We start from the raw sequence: 18,143 nt of genomic DNA on the forward strand, positions 1-18,143 counted from the left end.
GGGTGTCGCGATGAGGCTCAAAACACCCCAGTCAGACGAAGTAAAGGCCAAAACTTTCACCTGCTTTTAGTTGATAGAAATAGATTTCGCTCTCTCTGAGGCTGAAGGCATAGCCCCAAAATCCGCCGGAGCTGAGACGGATTCTGTCCTACATTGGGTTAGCGGGTGCTGGCTGAACCCTACAAAGATGCATTCGTCTGAGTTGCGCTGGAGTTGCGGAAGCGCTGTAGCTGGTTACGGGGGTCTGAGCGAGCATGGCCAGGTTGACAGGTCTGGCGTCCATGTTGTTTTAACCTCTTCAGCCCCAAGGGGGTTTCTGAGCTTCCTGCTCGAAAATGCAATGCCTAAATTAAATTGATTATTTCTCTGCAATTACAAACTCTGTCCTTACAATCTTGGTATCAAAATGAAGCTAACACTTGGGACATTTAATCAGAGGTGTAAATATTAAAGCAGATATATTTCTGTGGATACCACACATGTCTGGATTTATATTTTTCAACCGGCGTTATAACCGATTAAACGTGATCTCCTCCCTTTGCCCCCGGTACCGGGGGCGTTGGGGCTTAAGAGGTTAAGAAAAAGAGAGAAAGGTTTTTGGGTTTTTTTGCTTTTCTGGGAGAAAAAAGAAAGAGTTAAATTTAGGCCTAAATGTTAAATTATTTCTCCTGAGTGAGAGCCAGCCAGTGAACCTATCGCAGAGAAGGTAAATCGGACCTGTAGCGGATTGGCTAACCGGGGTGCTGCGGGAGCCGCCCATTTGATATGTGATTGGCAGCGGGCGAAGTTAGGCACGCCTCGGAGGTGGAGTTGGTCTCGGGCGCAAACTTTGAACGAAGGAAAAGAATCATTTGGGGTACTGAGACAGAACGAGTAACAAGGGAAAATTTAGGCTGCGTGCTGGATGTGAGACAGAGCGAATAAGAGGGACGGAGAACTTAGGCTGTGCGCTGGATGTGAGGAAGAGGGATCGTTTGAAGAAAAAAGACTAAGGATTTTTTAAGGGTTTCCCCTGTTATCGCACCCAAGGCTTGAGGATAGAGGGGTCCCTATCAAGTTATTGTAGGGGGGTTTTTGTTGTGCGTTTTTGGAGAAAGACGGAGGGTTTTTTCAGGAGTTTTCCCTGCTTGTTTGCCTAGGGGTTTTTACTGGGAGCCGCGGTGAGCTTATGCTCGGGGGGATCGCAAGCGTTTTTTTGCGAGTCTGAGTTTGATTCTAAATCTCCTTGTTCGGATTAAACAAATGCAAATAAATTGAAATAAAGTCTTCCCCCGAGGCATGCAACTTGTATGTCTCGCCATACTGAACGTTACAAAAGCACAAGTTTAACTAAGCGCTTTTACTATGGTTTAACACATTTTCTCACACACACACTAGGGGTCACTGTAAATATACTTTTATTTATTCGCTCCACATAAAATATAGTAAATAAATCATATAAGACGAAATTTACAATTTACATTTCAACTTTTAACTGTTTAAATTTTCAGCCAATCCAAAATGCTGCAGCAAGAGTGCTGATAGGGAAATCAAAGTGAAGTGAAAAGGTTGGACAGGGTCAAGCAGACCGTGGCAGTCAAACAATGCTCACTTGGTGCTTTTGTGTTCTTTATGCCAAATTTATAACCTACTCCTGTTTCTTCTATTGTAGAGTTTTGGTCACCCAAAGAGAAACTGTTGCCTCAGTTTCCCATTCTTCTGATTGACACTCTTCTGCTGCTGTATCCCATCTGCTTCATGGTGTGACATGTTGTGCCTGTGGAGATGCTCTTCTGCATACTTTGGTTGTAGTGAGTGTTATTTGAGTTAATGTTGCCTTCCTAGCAGCTCGAAGCCGTCTCACCATTCTCCTCTGACCTCTAGAAACTGTTGCATCACTTAAATCACCTTTCCTCCGTATTCTTAAGTTTGATTACAAGTTAAGCAGGTTTTTACAACCCTGTCAGCATGCCTAAATGCACTGAGATTAGATATTTTGTTAATGATCAGTTGAACAGGTATGTCTAAGTGGCTTGTGAGTGCATATTCATATTTAGTTTACCAATTTATTTGACCTATGTATGTTTGATAGCTGAACTGTTTGACAGCTCATAATATTCAGTCACCAACTGCAGGCTTGGTGTAACACAACTAACATCCCTTACCCCTAAGCTGCTGACCCAAACCAAGTCAATCAAAGGAAGAGTTTCAGGGGAAAGAAATGTTTATTAATAATCATGTTAGTAATAACTGTAATAATAACTGTGATAATAATGTACGAATATTGTAATAAATAGTATTGTTTCTTTGAAGCACATTAAAAGCACACATAAATCAACCAGTTAAAAGAAATACCATCCAAACTCAGCATTGCACAGGCCTGAAAATACACATACGTGCGCGCACACGCGCACACACACACACACACACACACACACACACACACACACACACACACAAATGACATTGTAGAAGTACACACATGTGTCCATATACAGTGTCATTTGCACAGGTTCAGTCTCACGTTAAAAGTCTCCTTGTTTGTAATACACATTAATACCAGTTTTTGCTATTGACATAAAGAATAACTGATACATAAAGAGTAGAAAAGCACACTTGAGCCTCGAACACATAAATAAAAGCAGACTAAAAAAATGCAAACATGTAAGTTAGGTCTTTTTTTCTTTAAATTTTACTCCATAGTCACCATTCAAACCTTTGTGCTTTGGGATCTGCATAGGACTGGGAGGCTCTTGGCATTCAGGAGTGAAAAACGTTCAAAGGCAACCAGATCATTTAAGTCAAAACTTTCTGATGTGTGTGCATAAGTTTGAAATTTATATTATTTTGAATAAAACTTCAGACATACTAGAAATGATTCTAGCATCTGCATTTATTCTGTGACTGAAGACTAATTAGTTGTTATCAACGTCTAAAAGTTGATGCAGCACAATCGAAAATACACTCAACCAACTGTCAAGGCCAAGTTGTTTCAGTTTTCTGCTGTACCGTAAAACACTCCTTTTTTTTACTGACAGGTGAAATTAGCAACATTTTTGAAATGATTAGTTTGAGTATTGTTTCATGCACACATGTAACAATAATGAGGGGTTTGTGTGTTTGGTGGAGCAGAGGAGAACACTGGGGAAAAATCATGAGCTTATCCACTCGAGAGCAGTTAGAAATTCTTTATTATGTTTTATTTGATGTTGGTTTTTTTTTTATAAAATGGAAGAAATGGCGTAAAGAAGACAGTGACAGCAGACACTTGAGACTGAGAATCTACCATTATCTCCAGTGCCATTTTTGCAGGTGCACTTCATTTGTGCCCTAAATCTAGCTTTCATTGTCCCAAATTATTTCATATACAGATTTAGAAAGAAGTGCATAGTTAAAGTGAGGCATATGGGTAACAAATCTAAATGCCAATAATATCGATATTCTATAGCAATAACATCGTTATTCCAATTAACAGTTGGTTCTGCTGCTAATGACAAAGAAGAAAAGTTTTGCCACTTTAAGTCGTAGTTCATGTGTTTTCTGAATCCCTGTGGAAACAGTTTGGTAGTCTACTTAAGAAAGAACACTTGTTGGAAATACTGTAAAGGTTATTTAAAGAGTAAATATTGCAGGATCACAGTATAATTTCTATACATTTACAACAACACTCCAGGCTAAGTTAGTGGGCTGCTCAAAGGACTCCAGTAAGGATTTCACGTTTTCACTTGATTTTTCACTTGCATGGGTTAAGTTATATACATGTACGTACTCTAAAATATCTTCCAGCTTTTGTTTTGTGCATAGTTCTTGCATTTGTGCTCACTGAGCCTGATCTTGTGTGAAATAAATAAGAGACATCTTTTATTATTATTTGGATAATGTGGGCGTTAAAGTAATTAAGGACAGAGATGAATCACAATATAACTTAACCTCACTGAGGTATTTAAAAGACAACTCTCAATAATAATAATCATAATAATAATAATAATAATGATGACTGAATTTCCTGGAGGAACCTACCCGAGGGATTAACAAAGTTCTATCTGTCTATAAGATTTTATAACTTCTTGTAATGAGATAAAAATGAGATATTTAAACAAAATGTTGTCAAATACCAGTACTGGTGAAACACCCACAGACCAACTGAATGCAGGATTAGGGCTTATGTAGTGTCCTTCTGTTTAAGCCAACCTGTCAGAACGTGTCTTTGCAGCAAATATTCTGTGACTTTAGGGTGGAGGTCAGTGGGTTAACGGGGGAGGTAGGTGTGGTTCTGGCTTATGGGTGGATGTTGGGCTCAAGTGTGGAAGAGGGGCGAGAGGAGGTAAATGAGGTCTGGTTGCCAGGATCTTTAAGAGAGTAATAGCTGCTTTAGGGCTCGTATCTGAGGTATACACAATAGAAAGAAATGGGAAAAGTTTTGCAGGTTTTGGTAGGAAGCCCGAGGATTTTTCATATCTCTTTGCTCTGAGTACGCGTACTTAATGCAAACATCGGGTTTTCTGATTGGGGAAGGGAAGGACCAAGGTAAAAGGCCATGCCACAGGGGGATACCACAGCTAGAGTTAAAAGCTACTTTAGACCTTTAGATAATCTCTCCAACCAGCAACAGATGAACATCATATACAGTACGTGTAAACAAGCCAAGAGAAAGAACAACAAGGAAAAAAAGAACAAAAATAAATTACAATTAGAATAACACAGCAGCGATCGGAGGATACCTGATCTCTGCTAAGATTGACATCGTTAGAATATTTTTTGTTAAGTCCCAGTTCATGTCCAGCTGCCTGATCCCACTGCAGAAGCTTTTTTCCAGATGAACAACTCAGCAGTGACACGCTGACGGTGTTGCAGAGGCATCGTTAAAAAAATCTGTCTCTACACACATTCACAGATGCTCAATTAGTCTTTGCAAGAGTTTTTAGACATTCATGTTGAGAACAGTACGGACAACCAGTCTTTCACTGTGACGCATGAAGGAGAAAGAAACACAGTGGTAACAGTGGATCCTGTCACACAAACATCTGCCTCACTGAAACACCAGAAAAACAGGAAAGGAAGTAAAATCTGGATCTCTGGTCATCAACATGATGGAGACATGATATCACAATGGTCATAAGAACTGAGTCACAGAACTAAAGGCACTCCAAGGCCAGTGAGTGATCAGCTTAAATAGACAGAATTGGTCCAAAAAGGATGCATTTAACTATTTACTGACAGGTTTTAAATAAATCAGGACAGACAAAGAGCCAATCGTTCAAACTCAGCATGAGCTTGGGTTGCCTTCGTTCTGTTACACTGAGCTAGATTACTGTGGCCTTTCAGTTGTTTCCATGTAACACCTCCATCACTTTATAAACTGATGTACTGTCCGTGGGATCGCTTAGTCTTATAAACCATGTTACATACATTACCAAGTGCTATGCAGTGAAGTAATAGTGCAGTGAGACTCGAATCCTCCTCTGAATTAAAATAAAGATGTAAAGGTTTCAATGTCATCGTATCCATAAATGTGGTAAAACACCATCACATGCTTAGTACGACCCACAAATCAAACAAGTGCATGTTAGCGTCCTGCAGCAGAGCGTCTCCATTTCCAACAGGACACACTCCTACATGTTTCCCCACCTCAGACTGGTCTCGTGTTTTCTTTGTTGTCCTGTTCCTCACCACAGCATTACCCTCAGCACCACGATGACACTACGATTCAGCTACACAAAGACAAACAAACCAAACAACTAAAACTCTCTGTAGTACTTCACTCTACAGCAGGACATGTCTGTTCACTTCTTATTATTTCCTTTTGGACATGACGTGATCGTGAGGAGGAGGTCCAGCATATTATCACAAACATGTTACTATATAATTTACACGTGTAATAAATATACAGAATACTGTTTGTTCTTTTGAAGCACATAAAAAACACCATCTGCCTAAAAAGTTTAAGTTACATTCAGTAGCTGAACAAAAGAGAAACGAAATGACATGAAAGAACGACACATCATTACACTTACACCAAGTCCTGCGTCAAAGCTGAAAAATCAAACGTATGTCCAGGTGGAGATCACAAATGGGTATATTTATATATAAATACTTTCTTCTTACTGCTAGTACAATGACTACAACAATAGTAGATGGCAACAGCTGACTCTGCATCATGGCTGACAGCATGTTATTAGTACAATGTGTAAATATAGAAGGATGTCAGTAGGAATCCATAGGAACAGATGGGTTTACACAGACTTGCTGTCATTGTGTAACTTTGAATTGCTTTAACTCTCTTATTCCTTTCTTAGTGGTGGAAGCTGAAGGCTGTGTTGTAGCAGATCATCATTTCCACTTTTCATTTTTTACCCACTCTCTGTCCCCCCAGTCCTACCCTGCCTATGCCAACACAATGCACAAGAGCTGTTTTTACTACACGGCACAGTAAAACCACCAGACTGTGGTGACATCAGGCAGCCTGTTATTAATGTTCCCACCTCTCTGTAACTTGAGTTGAGCTTGTAGAGTAAACCCTAACCCTTCTTTCTTATCTGTGTGTACTTTTGGATTTAAAAGGCAGATTTTCTGACTGATACAGACGTTATTAGTGGAAGACAGGCTCAAAAAGCTTTAATCTCATTATGTAGTGACAGGCCTGCTGGACCAGCTGCCCCACACACCTACACACATGCGCGCGCGCACACACACACACACACACACACACACACACACACACACACATCCCCACCTCATCCAGCAGAAGGCATGTGGGGCGTGGTGGCTGACCTTCAGAAATCACGGGGAGCTGGCATCTCCTCATCTTACCTTTGAACTGCACACACAGTTTCTGTTTTTTAAACATACTTATATAATACACACATATGGTATCTAATATGTATATACACAGAGTGATGTTTGATCTTTTCAGAAGCCATAAACTTAAAAAAGTTTACAAAAATAAAAATGTTTTATAGTGACCTTCCTATTTGGTCTCTAACACTCAGCAAGGCTTGTTTTTCAGGAGTTAGAGCTGGTAGGCTCCTCTCTGCTCCCAGGCTACAGACTCAGTGGTCCAGGTCCTGGCCTTACAAAGCAGGCCTTTTGTCCATCCCTTTAATTCTTGACAGAAGGCCATTTTTTTCTTTTAGTTGATCTCTGTTAGTGTCCTTCTGTGTCCACGGTGATCTTCTCTCTTTTTTTAGCAGGTGTCCATCTGTACTCACTGTTTCGTTTATTTACTAAAAGAAGAGGGCAAGAGCACAGAAAATAAGCAAGTCAGTGTAAATAAGCTGCACATCTTCACTGGCTTTTACACTATACTGTACGCATCATGAGCATAATCTACTGTAGTATCCAGCCACTGAGAAGAAAATATGCTGGAGGATTTCTTTCCTGCCAGCTTATAAAAGCACAGTTACAACAGCAGCAGGGAGTTCAACCTAATAAACTTTCAACAGTCACTAACAGCTTTTGTACTGCTTATATTTTTTATTTTGTGCTTTTTGTTGAGAATGAAATTATTCTCTGTGATTTATAACTGTCACCTCAAGCTGCTTTACTGTAATGCAGTGTAGAGTAATGTTACTGGCTGGTTGTGCGTGGATCTTCCTTAGAACAGTTGGTAAGTCCACAGCAGGATTAGGAGCAGCCGGGTGAAGGGCTGCTCCTGCTGGAGCGGTGGAGGAGCCGCTCCAGTCGGAGGCGGCGGACGAGGCACGCGGAGGTCCCTGTGTCAGGGGGACCTGCGCGACCTGGGGCCGAGAGCGAGATGCGGGCTGTCCCGGAACAATGGACGCCGGTCCAGCTGGCAGTGAGCAGGTGCTCACAGCTGTGCCTGCACGGTCGTGCCGGTGCCAAAAACTGATTTCCAATGTTTCCATGGGCTTTTTATGTGTAATATCGTTACGTATGTTGCTAAATAGACTTTTTTGGTGAACAGGTATTACAAAGGGGTTATATATATAAAAGTTAAAAATTTCCTGTTTCTCAAGTATCTTTATAACAGTGTTATTATACTTACATTATAATCAATCAGGTCCCTTTTGTCCACTTAAAATATGTTTACAGAGCTGTCCTCTTGGCCAGATTACTCTTAAAAGAGACATTTTTAAAGTCAACAAGAGTTTTTTTAACTGCATAAATAAAGGATACATAAAAGTCACTGCCAAAAACTGATTGCGCTTCTACCTTGTTACAGGAATGTTGTTTGTTGCTCAAGATGACTTGATATCATTCATGAGTGATACATTTGACATATGTTTCACATATTATAGACCAACAAGTTATCTATAGCAGTTTAAATACAAGCAATCAGTTTTTGATTGCTTGCTGGCCGGCCTCCGGACCAGCGTTGCCATCACCCTTGGAGTCTTAGTCCTTGTAAGTTTAATCAAATTCTCAGGACAACAGATGTCAACATAACGTTAAGTCACGTGTCTTCACAAAGTTTTGTGTTTGCTTTTATGATCCTATTAAATCTTCATAAACATAACAACATAAACATCATAATAAAAAAATAATTAGTAAAATCCATTGATCCATCCATCCAGAGACGGGCTAGACTCCGGATAAATCTCTAGGCTGTTGTAGGGCTAAAACACAGAGCCAAAGGACGACTTAGACTAGTTAACTCCACTGAGTCTTTGCACCAAGCACAGCACATACGCATAGAAACACATTTAGTTCATTTCTGTAAAGTTTTAATACTAAGAAAAGCACCAATATGAAAAAAGAAACAGTTGGATTTATTTGATCTTTTGTTATATTTTCAAAAGTCATTAGATCTGCTTTGATACAATGATCACAGATACATTTGTCACCAAATTCAAATGATGAAATGCACGAACACTTGGTGATGACGATTTTCGGTCAATATTAATTTGTAAATAATTTTTTTTGCTATTTTTAATTCCCGGCTTAAGTGATGGGCATCTGTAAACAGGACACCAAACACTTCAGCTGTGAAGAGAACTGATGTCACAGGTTTAAAACACACATCACTCCTAATCATTTCCAGCCTCTTTTGGATTCCTGATCCTGGAATTAAAATATCTGATAAATCCTGAAAATGTTTCTCAGCTTTTAATGTTGGCTACAAAATGTAACTGCAGATCATTCTCTCAAACAAATGTTTGCTTGTTCATAAAGAAAGGCAACAACAAATTTTACTGAATTTTTCACACATGCACACACACACACACACACACACACACACACACTGTTGGTAATAATACTCTGTTACATTTCTTTCTACAACACACATATACTGGTAAATTAAATTGACAATCAAAGCAAACATTCGTGTGTGTGACTGGAAGAGCACAGATAATTAAACACATGTATTGTATTATTTATAATTTACATGGTTATAAAAAGGAGATGTCCCATCACCACTGAAAGCACATTTTTATACGTGTAGTAATAGATATATTTCTGCATATCTCTACTACTTTCTGTTATACAGGCAGGTTTTTCAGTGAAATGTGATTATTTAGAAAAGCAATTTCTAAATAATATGACAAATTGGTTTAATTATTTTATGTGATTAAATTCTTTTGGCTATACAACACTTTGGACAACTTTTGTTGTTTTTAGGTGTGCATCATGGGTAGATAAGCTGCTAGGTTTAAGAGCTTCTGACAGCCAAGCGTACAAGTATCTCAAAACTTGCATACCTTAAGCCAGAACAGTGAAAGCTGGTCATCATAAATACATGCTGCAAGGTTAATTTAGAAAACACTTGGGTGGACCACAAAAGAGAAGACGATGGTGGCTAAGGAACAGTACAAACAAGATCACCTCATTTGAGGACTGGGTTCCTGGAGTATTTAAAAATAGACACTATGTGTACTTTTAAGATTAGGCTTCAAACTTTCCTTTTTGCTAAAGCATATAGTTAGGGCTGGACCAGGTGACCCTGAATCCTCCCTTAGTTATGCTGCAATAGGTGTAGGCTGCTGGGGGACTCCCATGATGCACTGGGTGTTTCTTCTTCAGTCACCTTTCTCACTGTCAATACCCGATACGCACCAGAAACCTGATCAGTACCACACATGTGCGAAAGGCCACTACTTCCGCTCGAACCATTTTACGATAGTTACGGGTCAGCGTATTTGTTAAGATGTTAACAATAATAAGTATTTCTTAAAATGTTTGCAGTAATGAAACATTTTAATATAATGTAGACAAAAACGAAAAAAAAAGATAGTTACGGATCAGGACTCCCCGATCCATACCGCGCATGTGCAGATGTTCTCTTCTTCTGTTTCAGTTAATGGCAGTTTACTCCCCAGTGTACGAGGATGCCGCCACCTGCTGACCGAGCGAATGAGCCCTATTGTAAACTGAACTTGCGTCATTACAAATCGTGTTTGTGTATGCGTTAAATTTGATTTAGTGATAGTCAAGTGTGTTTATGCTTGTCTGTGTGGAGAGGATTGTTGGAATAGTGATGATGATGTCCGCTATCACTGTCAATTGTCAGTAAACACTTAATCTGGCTGATGAATCTTCACGTGACACATTACTAAGTCTGTATTGTTAAGTCTGTAATTAGGCGCATTCTTCTTATTTTACAGCGCTGTTATTCAATGGGGGGGCCCTCTCTGTTGAGGAGAAAAGCATGAATTTGTTTGTATACGGAGGTATCCATTGTTTAAATGTCCCGGTAGTCGAAAAAGAGGCAGAGCTGTTGAGAAATGCTAGGCGCTAACTGGGCGCTAACAGTATCATTCAAATATATTAACTGTCACAATGCTGGCAAAGAGAGAAAGTGACGTAAGTTTTGCACATGCGTGGTACTGATCGGGTTTCCGGTACGGATTGGGCAGTGACACCCACCGCTCTGCATTTAATCTCTGTCTCTCTTCCCCAGTGTGTCTTCATCTTGTCTTTCTCAGATGGCCCCGCCCCTCCCTGAGCCTGGTTCTGCTGAAGTTTTCTTCCTGTTGAAAGGGAGTTTTTCCTTCCCACTGTCGCCAAAATTCTTGCTCAAATCGGGGTCATATGACTGTTTTCTCTATTTTCTTTGCATTATTGCAGGGTCGCCGGCCTCGAGGCAGACCGACAAAAAGGTGGATGGACAAAATCAAGGAAGACATTAAGACCGTCAACCAATGTTCCCTCTAAGCTGCGCACGTGCACAATTGCGCACTGCTGGCACGGTCTCTGCGCACAGAAAATCTGCGTTGCGCACAAAAAAAAAAACTAACCTGAATTGAAATTAAAATTAAAACTTTAATTTCTGTTTTGCAGTGTTAGTCAGTGAGTGACTGGCTGCTCCCGTATGGGATTAGAACGATGCCACCTTATCCTATAGTCCAGCCAATAATGCGATTCACATTCGTATATACGCAGCCAATCAACGTCGCTGACAGGCTATGACAGCGTCCTTATGTGCCGACACCGGTGTTTTAGCTAGCAAAGCGGTGTGGCTGATGTGCAGTGAAGCCACATTAATGACAACGTGTCCAACCATTGGAGATGTGAGCAGGACAGACGGAACAACTGACGGAAAAAGTGTGGACTTTATACCAGTTTTTAAATTGTGTTGATCGGCCACGTAAAACCAGAGTTATGATAAAAATATCTGCAATGTTTGGTTTTCTTCCTGAATACTGTCGTTGTTTATATTTACTGCGGGAAGAAACGGTAAAAATGGCGTTTTATAAGGAAAACGCTCGAAAGCACTCTCCGCCTGTGAGCAAAAACAAAACCAACCCCCCATCCCCCACCTTTTCCTATTGGTCGAAAAAAGTACTGTGTCGACCAATCAAAAAATGATATGGCAACGTGGCATCTAGTTGTTGAGAAACGGGGGGAAGTTTTAGGAGTGACGGCGGTGTTCTGAGATGTGAGAGATTTGAGACGTTTAGCGCAAATCTTGTGTAGTTAGTGTGTAGTTAGTGTGTAGTTAGTGTGTAGTGTAGTCAATAGTTTTGTTGTGTGTGTCAGAACAATGAGGCGGCTGCTGAGTGTTACAGGTGTTACAGCAGTGATACATCTCCTGTTGTCAGGCCTGCAGGTATCAGGCTGTTGTTCTCCTTTATCTCATAGTGGACAGAAATTATTTTTTGGAGTGGCACAAATAATTTGTGTGGCATCAGATTTGATGCAGAACAGCTGATTGTTCTGTAAATAGTTTGAAATGTTTATTTAAAAACGCCTTGGCTGCATTAAAAAAAATAAATAGCTGCAAAAAACTTTGTTGTTTGCCAAACTGAGTTACTTTTTTGAAGTAGTAACTATATTTTTAAGCATCATACCTCTCCTACCAGGAAAATGTTAAAATGGGAACGTTTGGATATAAAAATATATCAGCGAGACTTTCTGTCCTGGTCGTTGTGTCCTTGGCCAAGACACTTTACCCTACCACCTACTGGTGATGGCCAGAGGGGCCGATGGCGTGATATGGCAGCCTCGCCTCTGTCAGTCTGCCCCAGGACAGCTGTGGCTACAACCGTAGCTGCCTCCACCAGTGTATGAATGTGAGCGTGAATGAATAATGGCATTGTAAAGCGCTTTGGGTGCCTTGAAAAGCGCTATATAAATCCAATCCATTATTATTATTATTATAAAAGACTGTAGTGAAAAACAGTATGAACATAATTCAGCACTGTATTTATTACAGTGCTGATGTTATAGCACAGGGCCATTTCTCTAAGTAATGCTTTACATTAAAGGTGCTAGCACCTATGTTTTTTTTAACCATTACTGAAATCATTTATATGCTTTTGACCTGTCCAATACATGCTAAATAGACACAGTGGAGGTAATCATGCCCAGTGACACGTCGACATGGACTGAGCCAGGAATTAAATGACTGAGCTTCCACCATCTTACACACACAGACTGCTCGTGGAATGGACGTATTATTTAAATAATAGCATTTTATTCATTTATTATTTATGTTGTTAGTCATTGTTTGCTTAAATTTCTAAAACAGAATTAAAGAATTTAAATTTAGCATGACCTATAGGTGGGATATGGTGGACCCTTTATTTATTGATTCTTGGGCAGAGGCTCAAACATCTCGGCCACAACTGTCTAAAGTATGTTAAGAACAATTTGTAGTAAAGCAGATAAACAGCAGAAACACGCACTGCCTTGTTTTAGTCTTGTTTCAGTCTCTAACCACATGCAGTAGAGGCAGTCCACCAAATCAATCAAGCAAATAAAGCTGCATCATCTTAAACTCTATAAAATCACTTTATACAAACTGCTACGAGAGTTACTTTTACATTAAAGTTCATACAATGAATTCATACAAGCCCTGCATCACCTCAGTTCCAAGACTGGAGAATAAATTATGTTGTATACAGAACCCACAACAAACTGATCCATATCAATTTATAGTCATATTCAAAGTGAACAAAGCTTGCTGCTGGCCATTGATAGGTAACATATTTCTGACTTGCTGTCACTTGGATCTGGAGCTGTGCTGGTTTGACCAGAATACGAACAGAGATTTTTAACTAAAATAAAAAAGCAGGTCAGCTCCTTGGCTGGCACTAACACACATGCCACAGGTCTAATGTCTCAGAAGGTTACAATGAGCTAATAATCTCTAGTGAGCTAGACTACATTAGCAACATTTTTGACAGTATTTAGAGAACAAATAAAAATGAGCAGACGATTTATAAGCCACAGTAACATCCCTGTGTTATCAGAAGACTTTGCTATTCAGTTACTGTCCTCTCTCAGTGTGTCTTAGGTACTGTTGTTGTTCGTGGTGGTGAAAAGCTTGGTGCTTATTCAGCTCTCAAAGATGTTTCTAAAGCCATCACACATCCATCTCTGTAGCAATCTCTCAGCATCATTATTCAATAAATATTCATGCAGTTGTTAAATATTTTGACCAAACAAGGTGGATGGAACTATCTTCTTGTTATTTGACTGAAGGTACTGAAATATCTGGTAACTAAAATGTTGCCTTCTTTTTTAAGAGTGAGAAGCAACAAGATAAGAAGATTGGACTGTGCCATGATCAGCTGCACTTTTAAATGTTTTATTATTATTTAATTGTTTATTTATTATCATTAGTAGTAATATTGATGTATTCATTTATCATCATTATGATGAACATCATAAATCATGACCATATACATATTAAAGCAGGGGGCAGGAAGAAAACCACAGTTTCATAATAACATTGTGAGAAACAGCCCCTGTTGTTCCTACATGTGCATACGTGTAATTATTGCCTCCAGAGAACACGAGGAGTCATGAAACATGAAGTATTGGTGTATAAGCTTTTTGTTGTTTCTATTAGAGACATTCAGCAGTAATGGGATACCTCCGACCTCCTGGGCACTGTGGCAACGATCAGTAGACTCTGAACGGTTCTCATTTTGCAATGGTTGACACAGCTCTTCCTCCATACTGTGTTAGAAAATCAATTCATGCTGAGTTTAGATAAAAAAAAACATACCCCACTCTTCCACTCACCTTTCAGGTTTCATAATGCAACACTTTCTTTTACCTTTTCTGATGCAGTTTCAGCTCCTTGAGGGGCAGGGACAGAGTAGGGTCAGGTTTGAGTCCATCTAAGTCAATATGAAACTAAACTCCTGTTCATGGATGGGAACCGGACAAGGCCCCAGCAAATGTGAACATATATAAAAGCAAAAGTCTTAGCAGTTTGCTGGTTTGGAGCTTTCAGGTGTGTTAACATAATGCCACAGTCTTTCAGGCAGTGGGTGTCCCAGCAAATTCACCCCAAGTTCAGAGTGCTGAGATAAACTGCATAAAACCCACTTCTCAGACTCTAACGTGTAACATGGTAACTGAGGCCTGTAAAGTTCAAGATTAGAAAAAGACCAAGTATTGGTTGTTTGTCATGGTTACCAGAAGAAAGTCTCTTCTCTCTAAAAATAACAGGACAGCATGGTTTGGGTGTGCAGAGTTTCATCTGAACAAACTACAAGACTTCTGAAACAAAGTGATTTGGACAGATGAGACTGAAGTGTACCAGATGTCAGCACAGCGGGGGACAGTTTGTAGCATCTGGGCATGTTATAGTCATTGAATTAACTATGAACTCCTCGGTATACTAAAGCACTCTAGAGTCAAAGCTGAGGCATCTCTGCAACAGCTAATACTTAAAGTGGGTCATGCAACAGCTGCAAAGAGTTAATGAAATGAAAAAAAAGTGTTGCAATCCCCGTCAAAGCCCAGACCTTGACAGAACTTAAAATACTGTTGCTGGACTTAAAGAGAGCATTAATGAATGCCCACAAACCTCAATGAACTGAAGCAACATCATGAAGAACAGTGGGTCAAAATTCCTCCACAACAAAGTGATATACTTGTAAAGACATACAGAAAAAAAAACCAGTTATTGCTGCTAAAGGAGATTCTACAGGCTGTTGAATCATGGGGTGTACTTGGTTTTTCACAGGAGTGCACAGAGTCCTGGGAAAATGTTGTTGTTACATTTTACATACACACAGTAACATTGTAACTTATGTAAGTTCTCCAGGCCTCTTACAGGACATTCAAAGCTCTTCATTAGGTGTTTGCTGCCATTTGTTCCATTATCTGTCGAGATTGCCCCAGACTGCTGAAACATTGTTGAGGTTGTTTGGGTTAATCATTCCTGCTGCTGCTGATTTTCAGTCTAGTTCCTGTATAATTTGGTATACCTCAGCCTTTTCTTGCTGCTTCCTTCCTTAAAAATGGCTGCCACTGAAAAGCACCCACTCTAATTCTGATGAGCCTTCAGAGAATAGTACATGGATCAGCTGATCATTTCTCAGGTCCTGTGTCAAGCCTTTGCCTTTGCTTTGCTATTTCTGAAGGACATGATGTTCAGACACTGTTCATCTATTTTTAAAATTTTTTTTTGGTCTTTTTTTGTCCTCTATTTGTCCAGTTTCCTCAAATATCTTGACACACCATGTCAACATATCCTAAGATTTCAGCTAACAGCTCTTGGAAATCACCTGGTTGGCACAAAAATACAATTTTATGCCTGTCAAACTGTGTTATGTTTGAGTGACTTAAATAAACGGTGGTTGGAGACTGCTGTGTGACCAAAATTATTGTAAAAGTGAGTAATCAACTAACAAAATCCCAACCTTTGACATGGCTGGTTTAATGACAGGGACCAGGTTTGAGTGCATCAAGATGGCCATAAACAGGAAAACAGTGACAATAAGATGATATCAGTTTGCTATCAGTTTTTAGTTGAACTGGTTCAAGCAAACATTGTGATACTGCAGCAATTTACATTAATACATCGAAAATCTGTTGCCACTTGCATCATTGTACTGCTGTTTTCTTAGTGTAGTGTACTATAGTGTCATATTTTTTCTGTCTTTCTTGAAACTGTCAGCATTTTTCACATTAAATATTAAAGTGAAGTGGCCCAGCTGGTCACAGAGTGCTAAATGGATGGGAAATTTAATTCTGGCATAATAAACTGTTTGTATCTTTTTATTTGACTAAGAGTGTCTGAAGTTAAAAGCATGAGACTGTGAATACTGCACATATTTATTTAACTAATCCAAACATATTATACATTTAGACATTAAAGGCTACATTTAATCTAACACCTTTTTTATTAAGATCCTCTGTTGAGTCCAGTTCGGTTCTGCACTGTTCTGCGCTGAGTATGTAGTGTAAGTCAGGCTTGGCACTAAATGCGCTAAATAAAGAGACAGAGCCAAGGTTTGGGCACTGTGGTCACAGCTTTCAGCCAGCCACCCAAAGCCACCCCCCTCACTCCAAATACATAAATATTTTTACACACACACAGCGGGTGCAAAAAGACACAAGCTTTCCTGGGTTACATTTAATGCAATTTACAGTAAACTGTTTGCCAAAAAACATTGTTTGTTTCCGTATTTGAGCCCATTAAAGAAGACTGACTGAGACTAGTTACAACATGTGCATCTCTCTAAATTTAAAAGAGTTTTCCTTTGAATTTATCTTTGCCAGTCTGTTTGAGAAAGATTACAGTCAGTCTGAGCTGCAGTGAGACAAGATGCTTCCCATCCAGTAACCTATATACCTGTCTCGTGTCCAACAGTGGCTACCTACAGGTGGAGTCTGCATTTCTGTTCACAATCAGTCAGTGACAGCAAAAACACACAATCACTCAGCAGCCTAACACTAACCCTGGGTACTGAGACTTTAAACAAACGATTTCTCTGAAAATGGTCAAGGTACAAGAACTGGACTGAAAATATGTGAAAAAGCAGCTCAAAGAAAAACTCTGAAAGGTCTTGAGAATGCCTGGAGAATTAGCTCAGGACCACTTTAAAAACGAAAAAAAAGTCTGGCCCCTTGGAAGCACAACAGACAGAAAAGAGGGAAGGCTCAAGACATTTGCACAGTAATGAACATATGGATATAGGAGTATATAGGAGTCTAGGTAAACGGATTTAAACTGGCACCAAAGGCCATTCAGAGGAGTCACAGGGCAAAACAAATGTTTCTTTGAATTTCATTAAAGTCTAGTTTTTGGTCAGCTTGGTCCACATCAGCTAATATTGTCTTTGTTCAACTTTTTCAATCCAAACATTCAAATCAACACATTGTTATTTACAACAATAAGTACAGTACATCAATAAATGACATCAGTAAATGTTTACAGTCCGTAAACAGGGAAGCAGTTTTAAGATGATTCTTGCATGTCAGAGTTACATCTGCCAACTGGAAGCATCTTGCTGTGAGTTTTTCATGAAGGGGGTGAAAGCTGTTTTTAGCTGATTTGAGTTTTTGCTTTTTATGCCTGTGGCAAAGGAAAGGGGGGCCTGTCTCCCTCTTTTCTAGTAGGGAGTGAAGCGACTGCACCCTCCTCTGTAAAGGCTAGCCTGCAACATCAAAGATGAAAAGCTCCAATCAGTATTCAGTAAAGAATCATTATCTATCTATCTATCTATCTATCTATCTATCTATCTATCTATCTATCTATCTATCTGTCTGTCTGTCCGTTTGTCTTGTTTCCCTGTTTTGTCCATAGTAAATTTGTGAAGAACATTTATATACACTGTAGCTTTAAAATGTATTTTATGTGAAAAATTAGATTTATTGTTTGGATTGTGATAATTGATAATTTTCTGCAGTAGGTTGACAGATACACAATAGATTACACATTCGATTCAATTTTATTTTCATAGCTCTGAATCACAACAGCAATTTCCTAAAGTTATTGTATAATGTAAGGTAAAAACCCT

General features: G+C 39.5%; 2 protein-coding genes across 15 annotated transcripts in view; one reads left to right on the forward strand and one right to left on the reverse strand.

The window, feature by feature from the left end:
• The window catches only part of LOC100707149 (carbonic anhydrase-related protein 10), a 1,009,504-nt gene that overhangs the window by 156,709 nt on the left and 834,652 nt on the right, over nucleotides 1-18,143 (forward strand). The gene's annotated exons all lie outside the window — the stretch shown is intronic.
• Nucleotides 4,939-18,143, reverse strand: part of rbfox3a (RNA binding fox-1 homolog 3a) — a 181,046-nt gene continuing 167,841 nt past the window's right edge. For 4 of the 12 annotated variants that reach the window (XR_003221463.1, XR_003221467.1, XM_025910026.1 and 1 more), the window contains one exon: nucleotides 4,939-7,202. Coding sequence is in view for 7 of the 12 variants with exons in the window: in XM_025910026.1 (XP_025765811.1) it covers nucleotides 7,196-7,202 (7 nt within the window). In the remaining 5 variants the exon portion in view is untranslated. Of the gene's footprint in view, nucleotides 7,203-7,984; nucleotides 8,056-12,433; nucleotides 17,781-18,143 lie in introns of those variants that run through there. The other 8 variants (XM_025910025.1, XM_013276815.3, XM_005471204.4 and 5 more) reach the window with 4 other exon arrangements.

The sequence above is a fragment of the Oreochromis niloticus genome, linkage group LG8 (assembly GCF_001858045.2).
Source record: "Oreochromis niloticus isolate F11D_XX linkage group LG8, O_niloticus_UMD_NMBU, whole genome shotgun sequence".
NCBI classification, from domain to species: Eukaryota; Metazoa; Chordata; class Actinopteri; order Cichliformes; family Cichlidae; genus Oreochromis; species Oreochromis niloticus.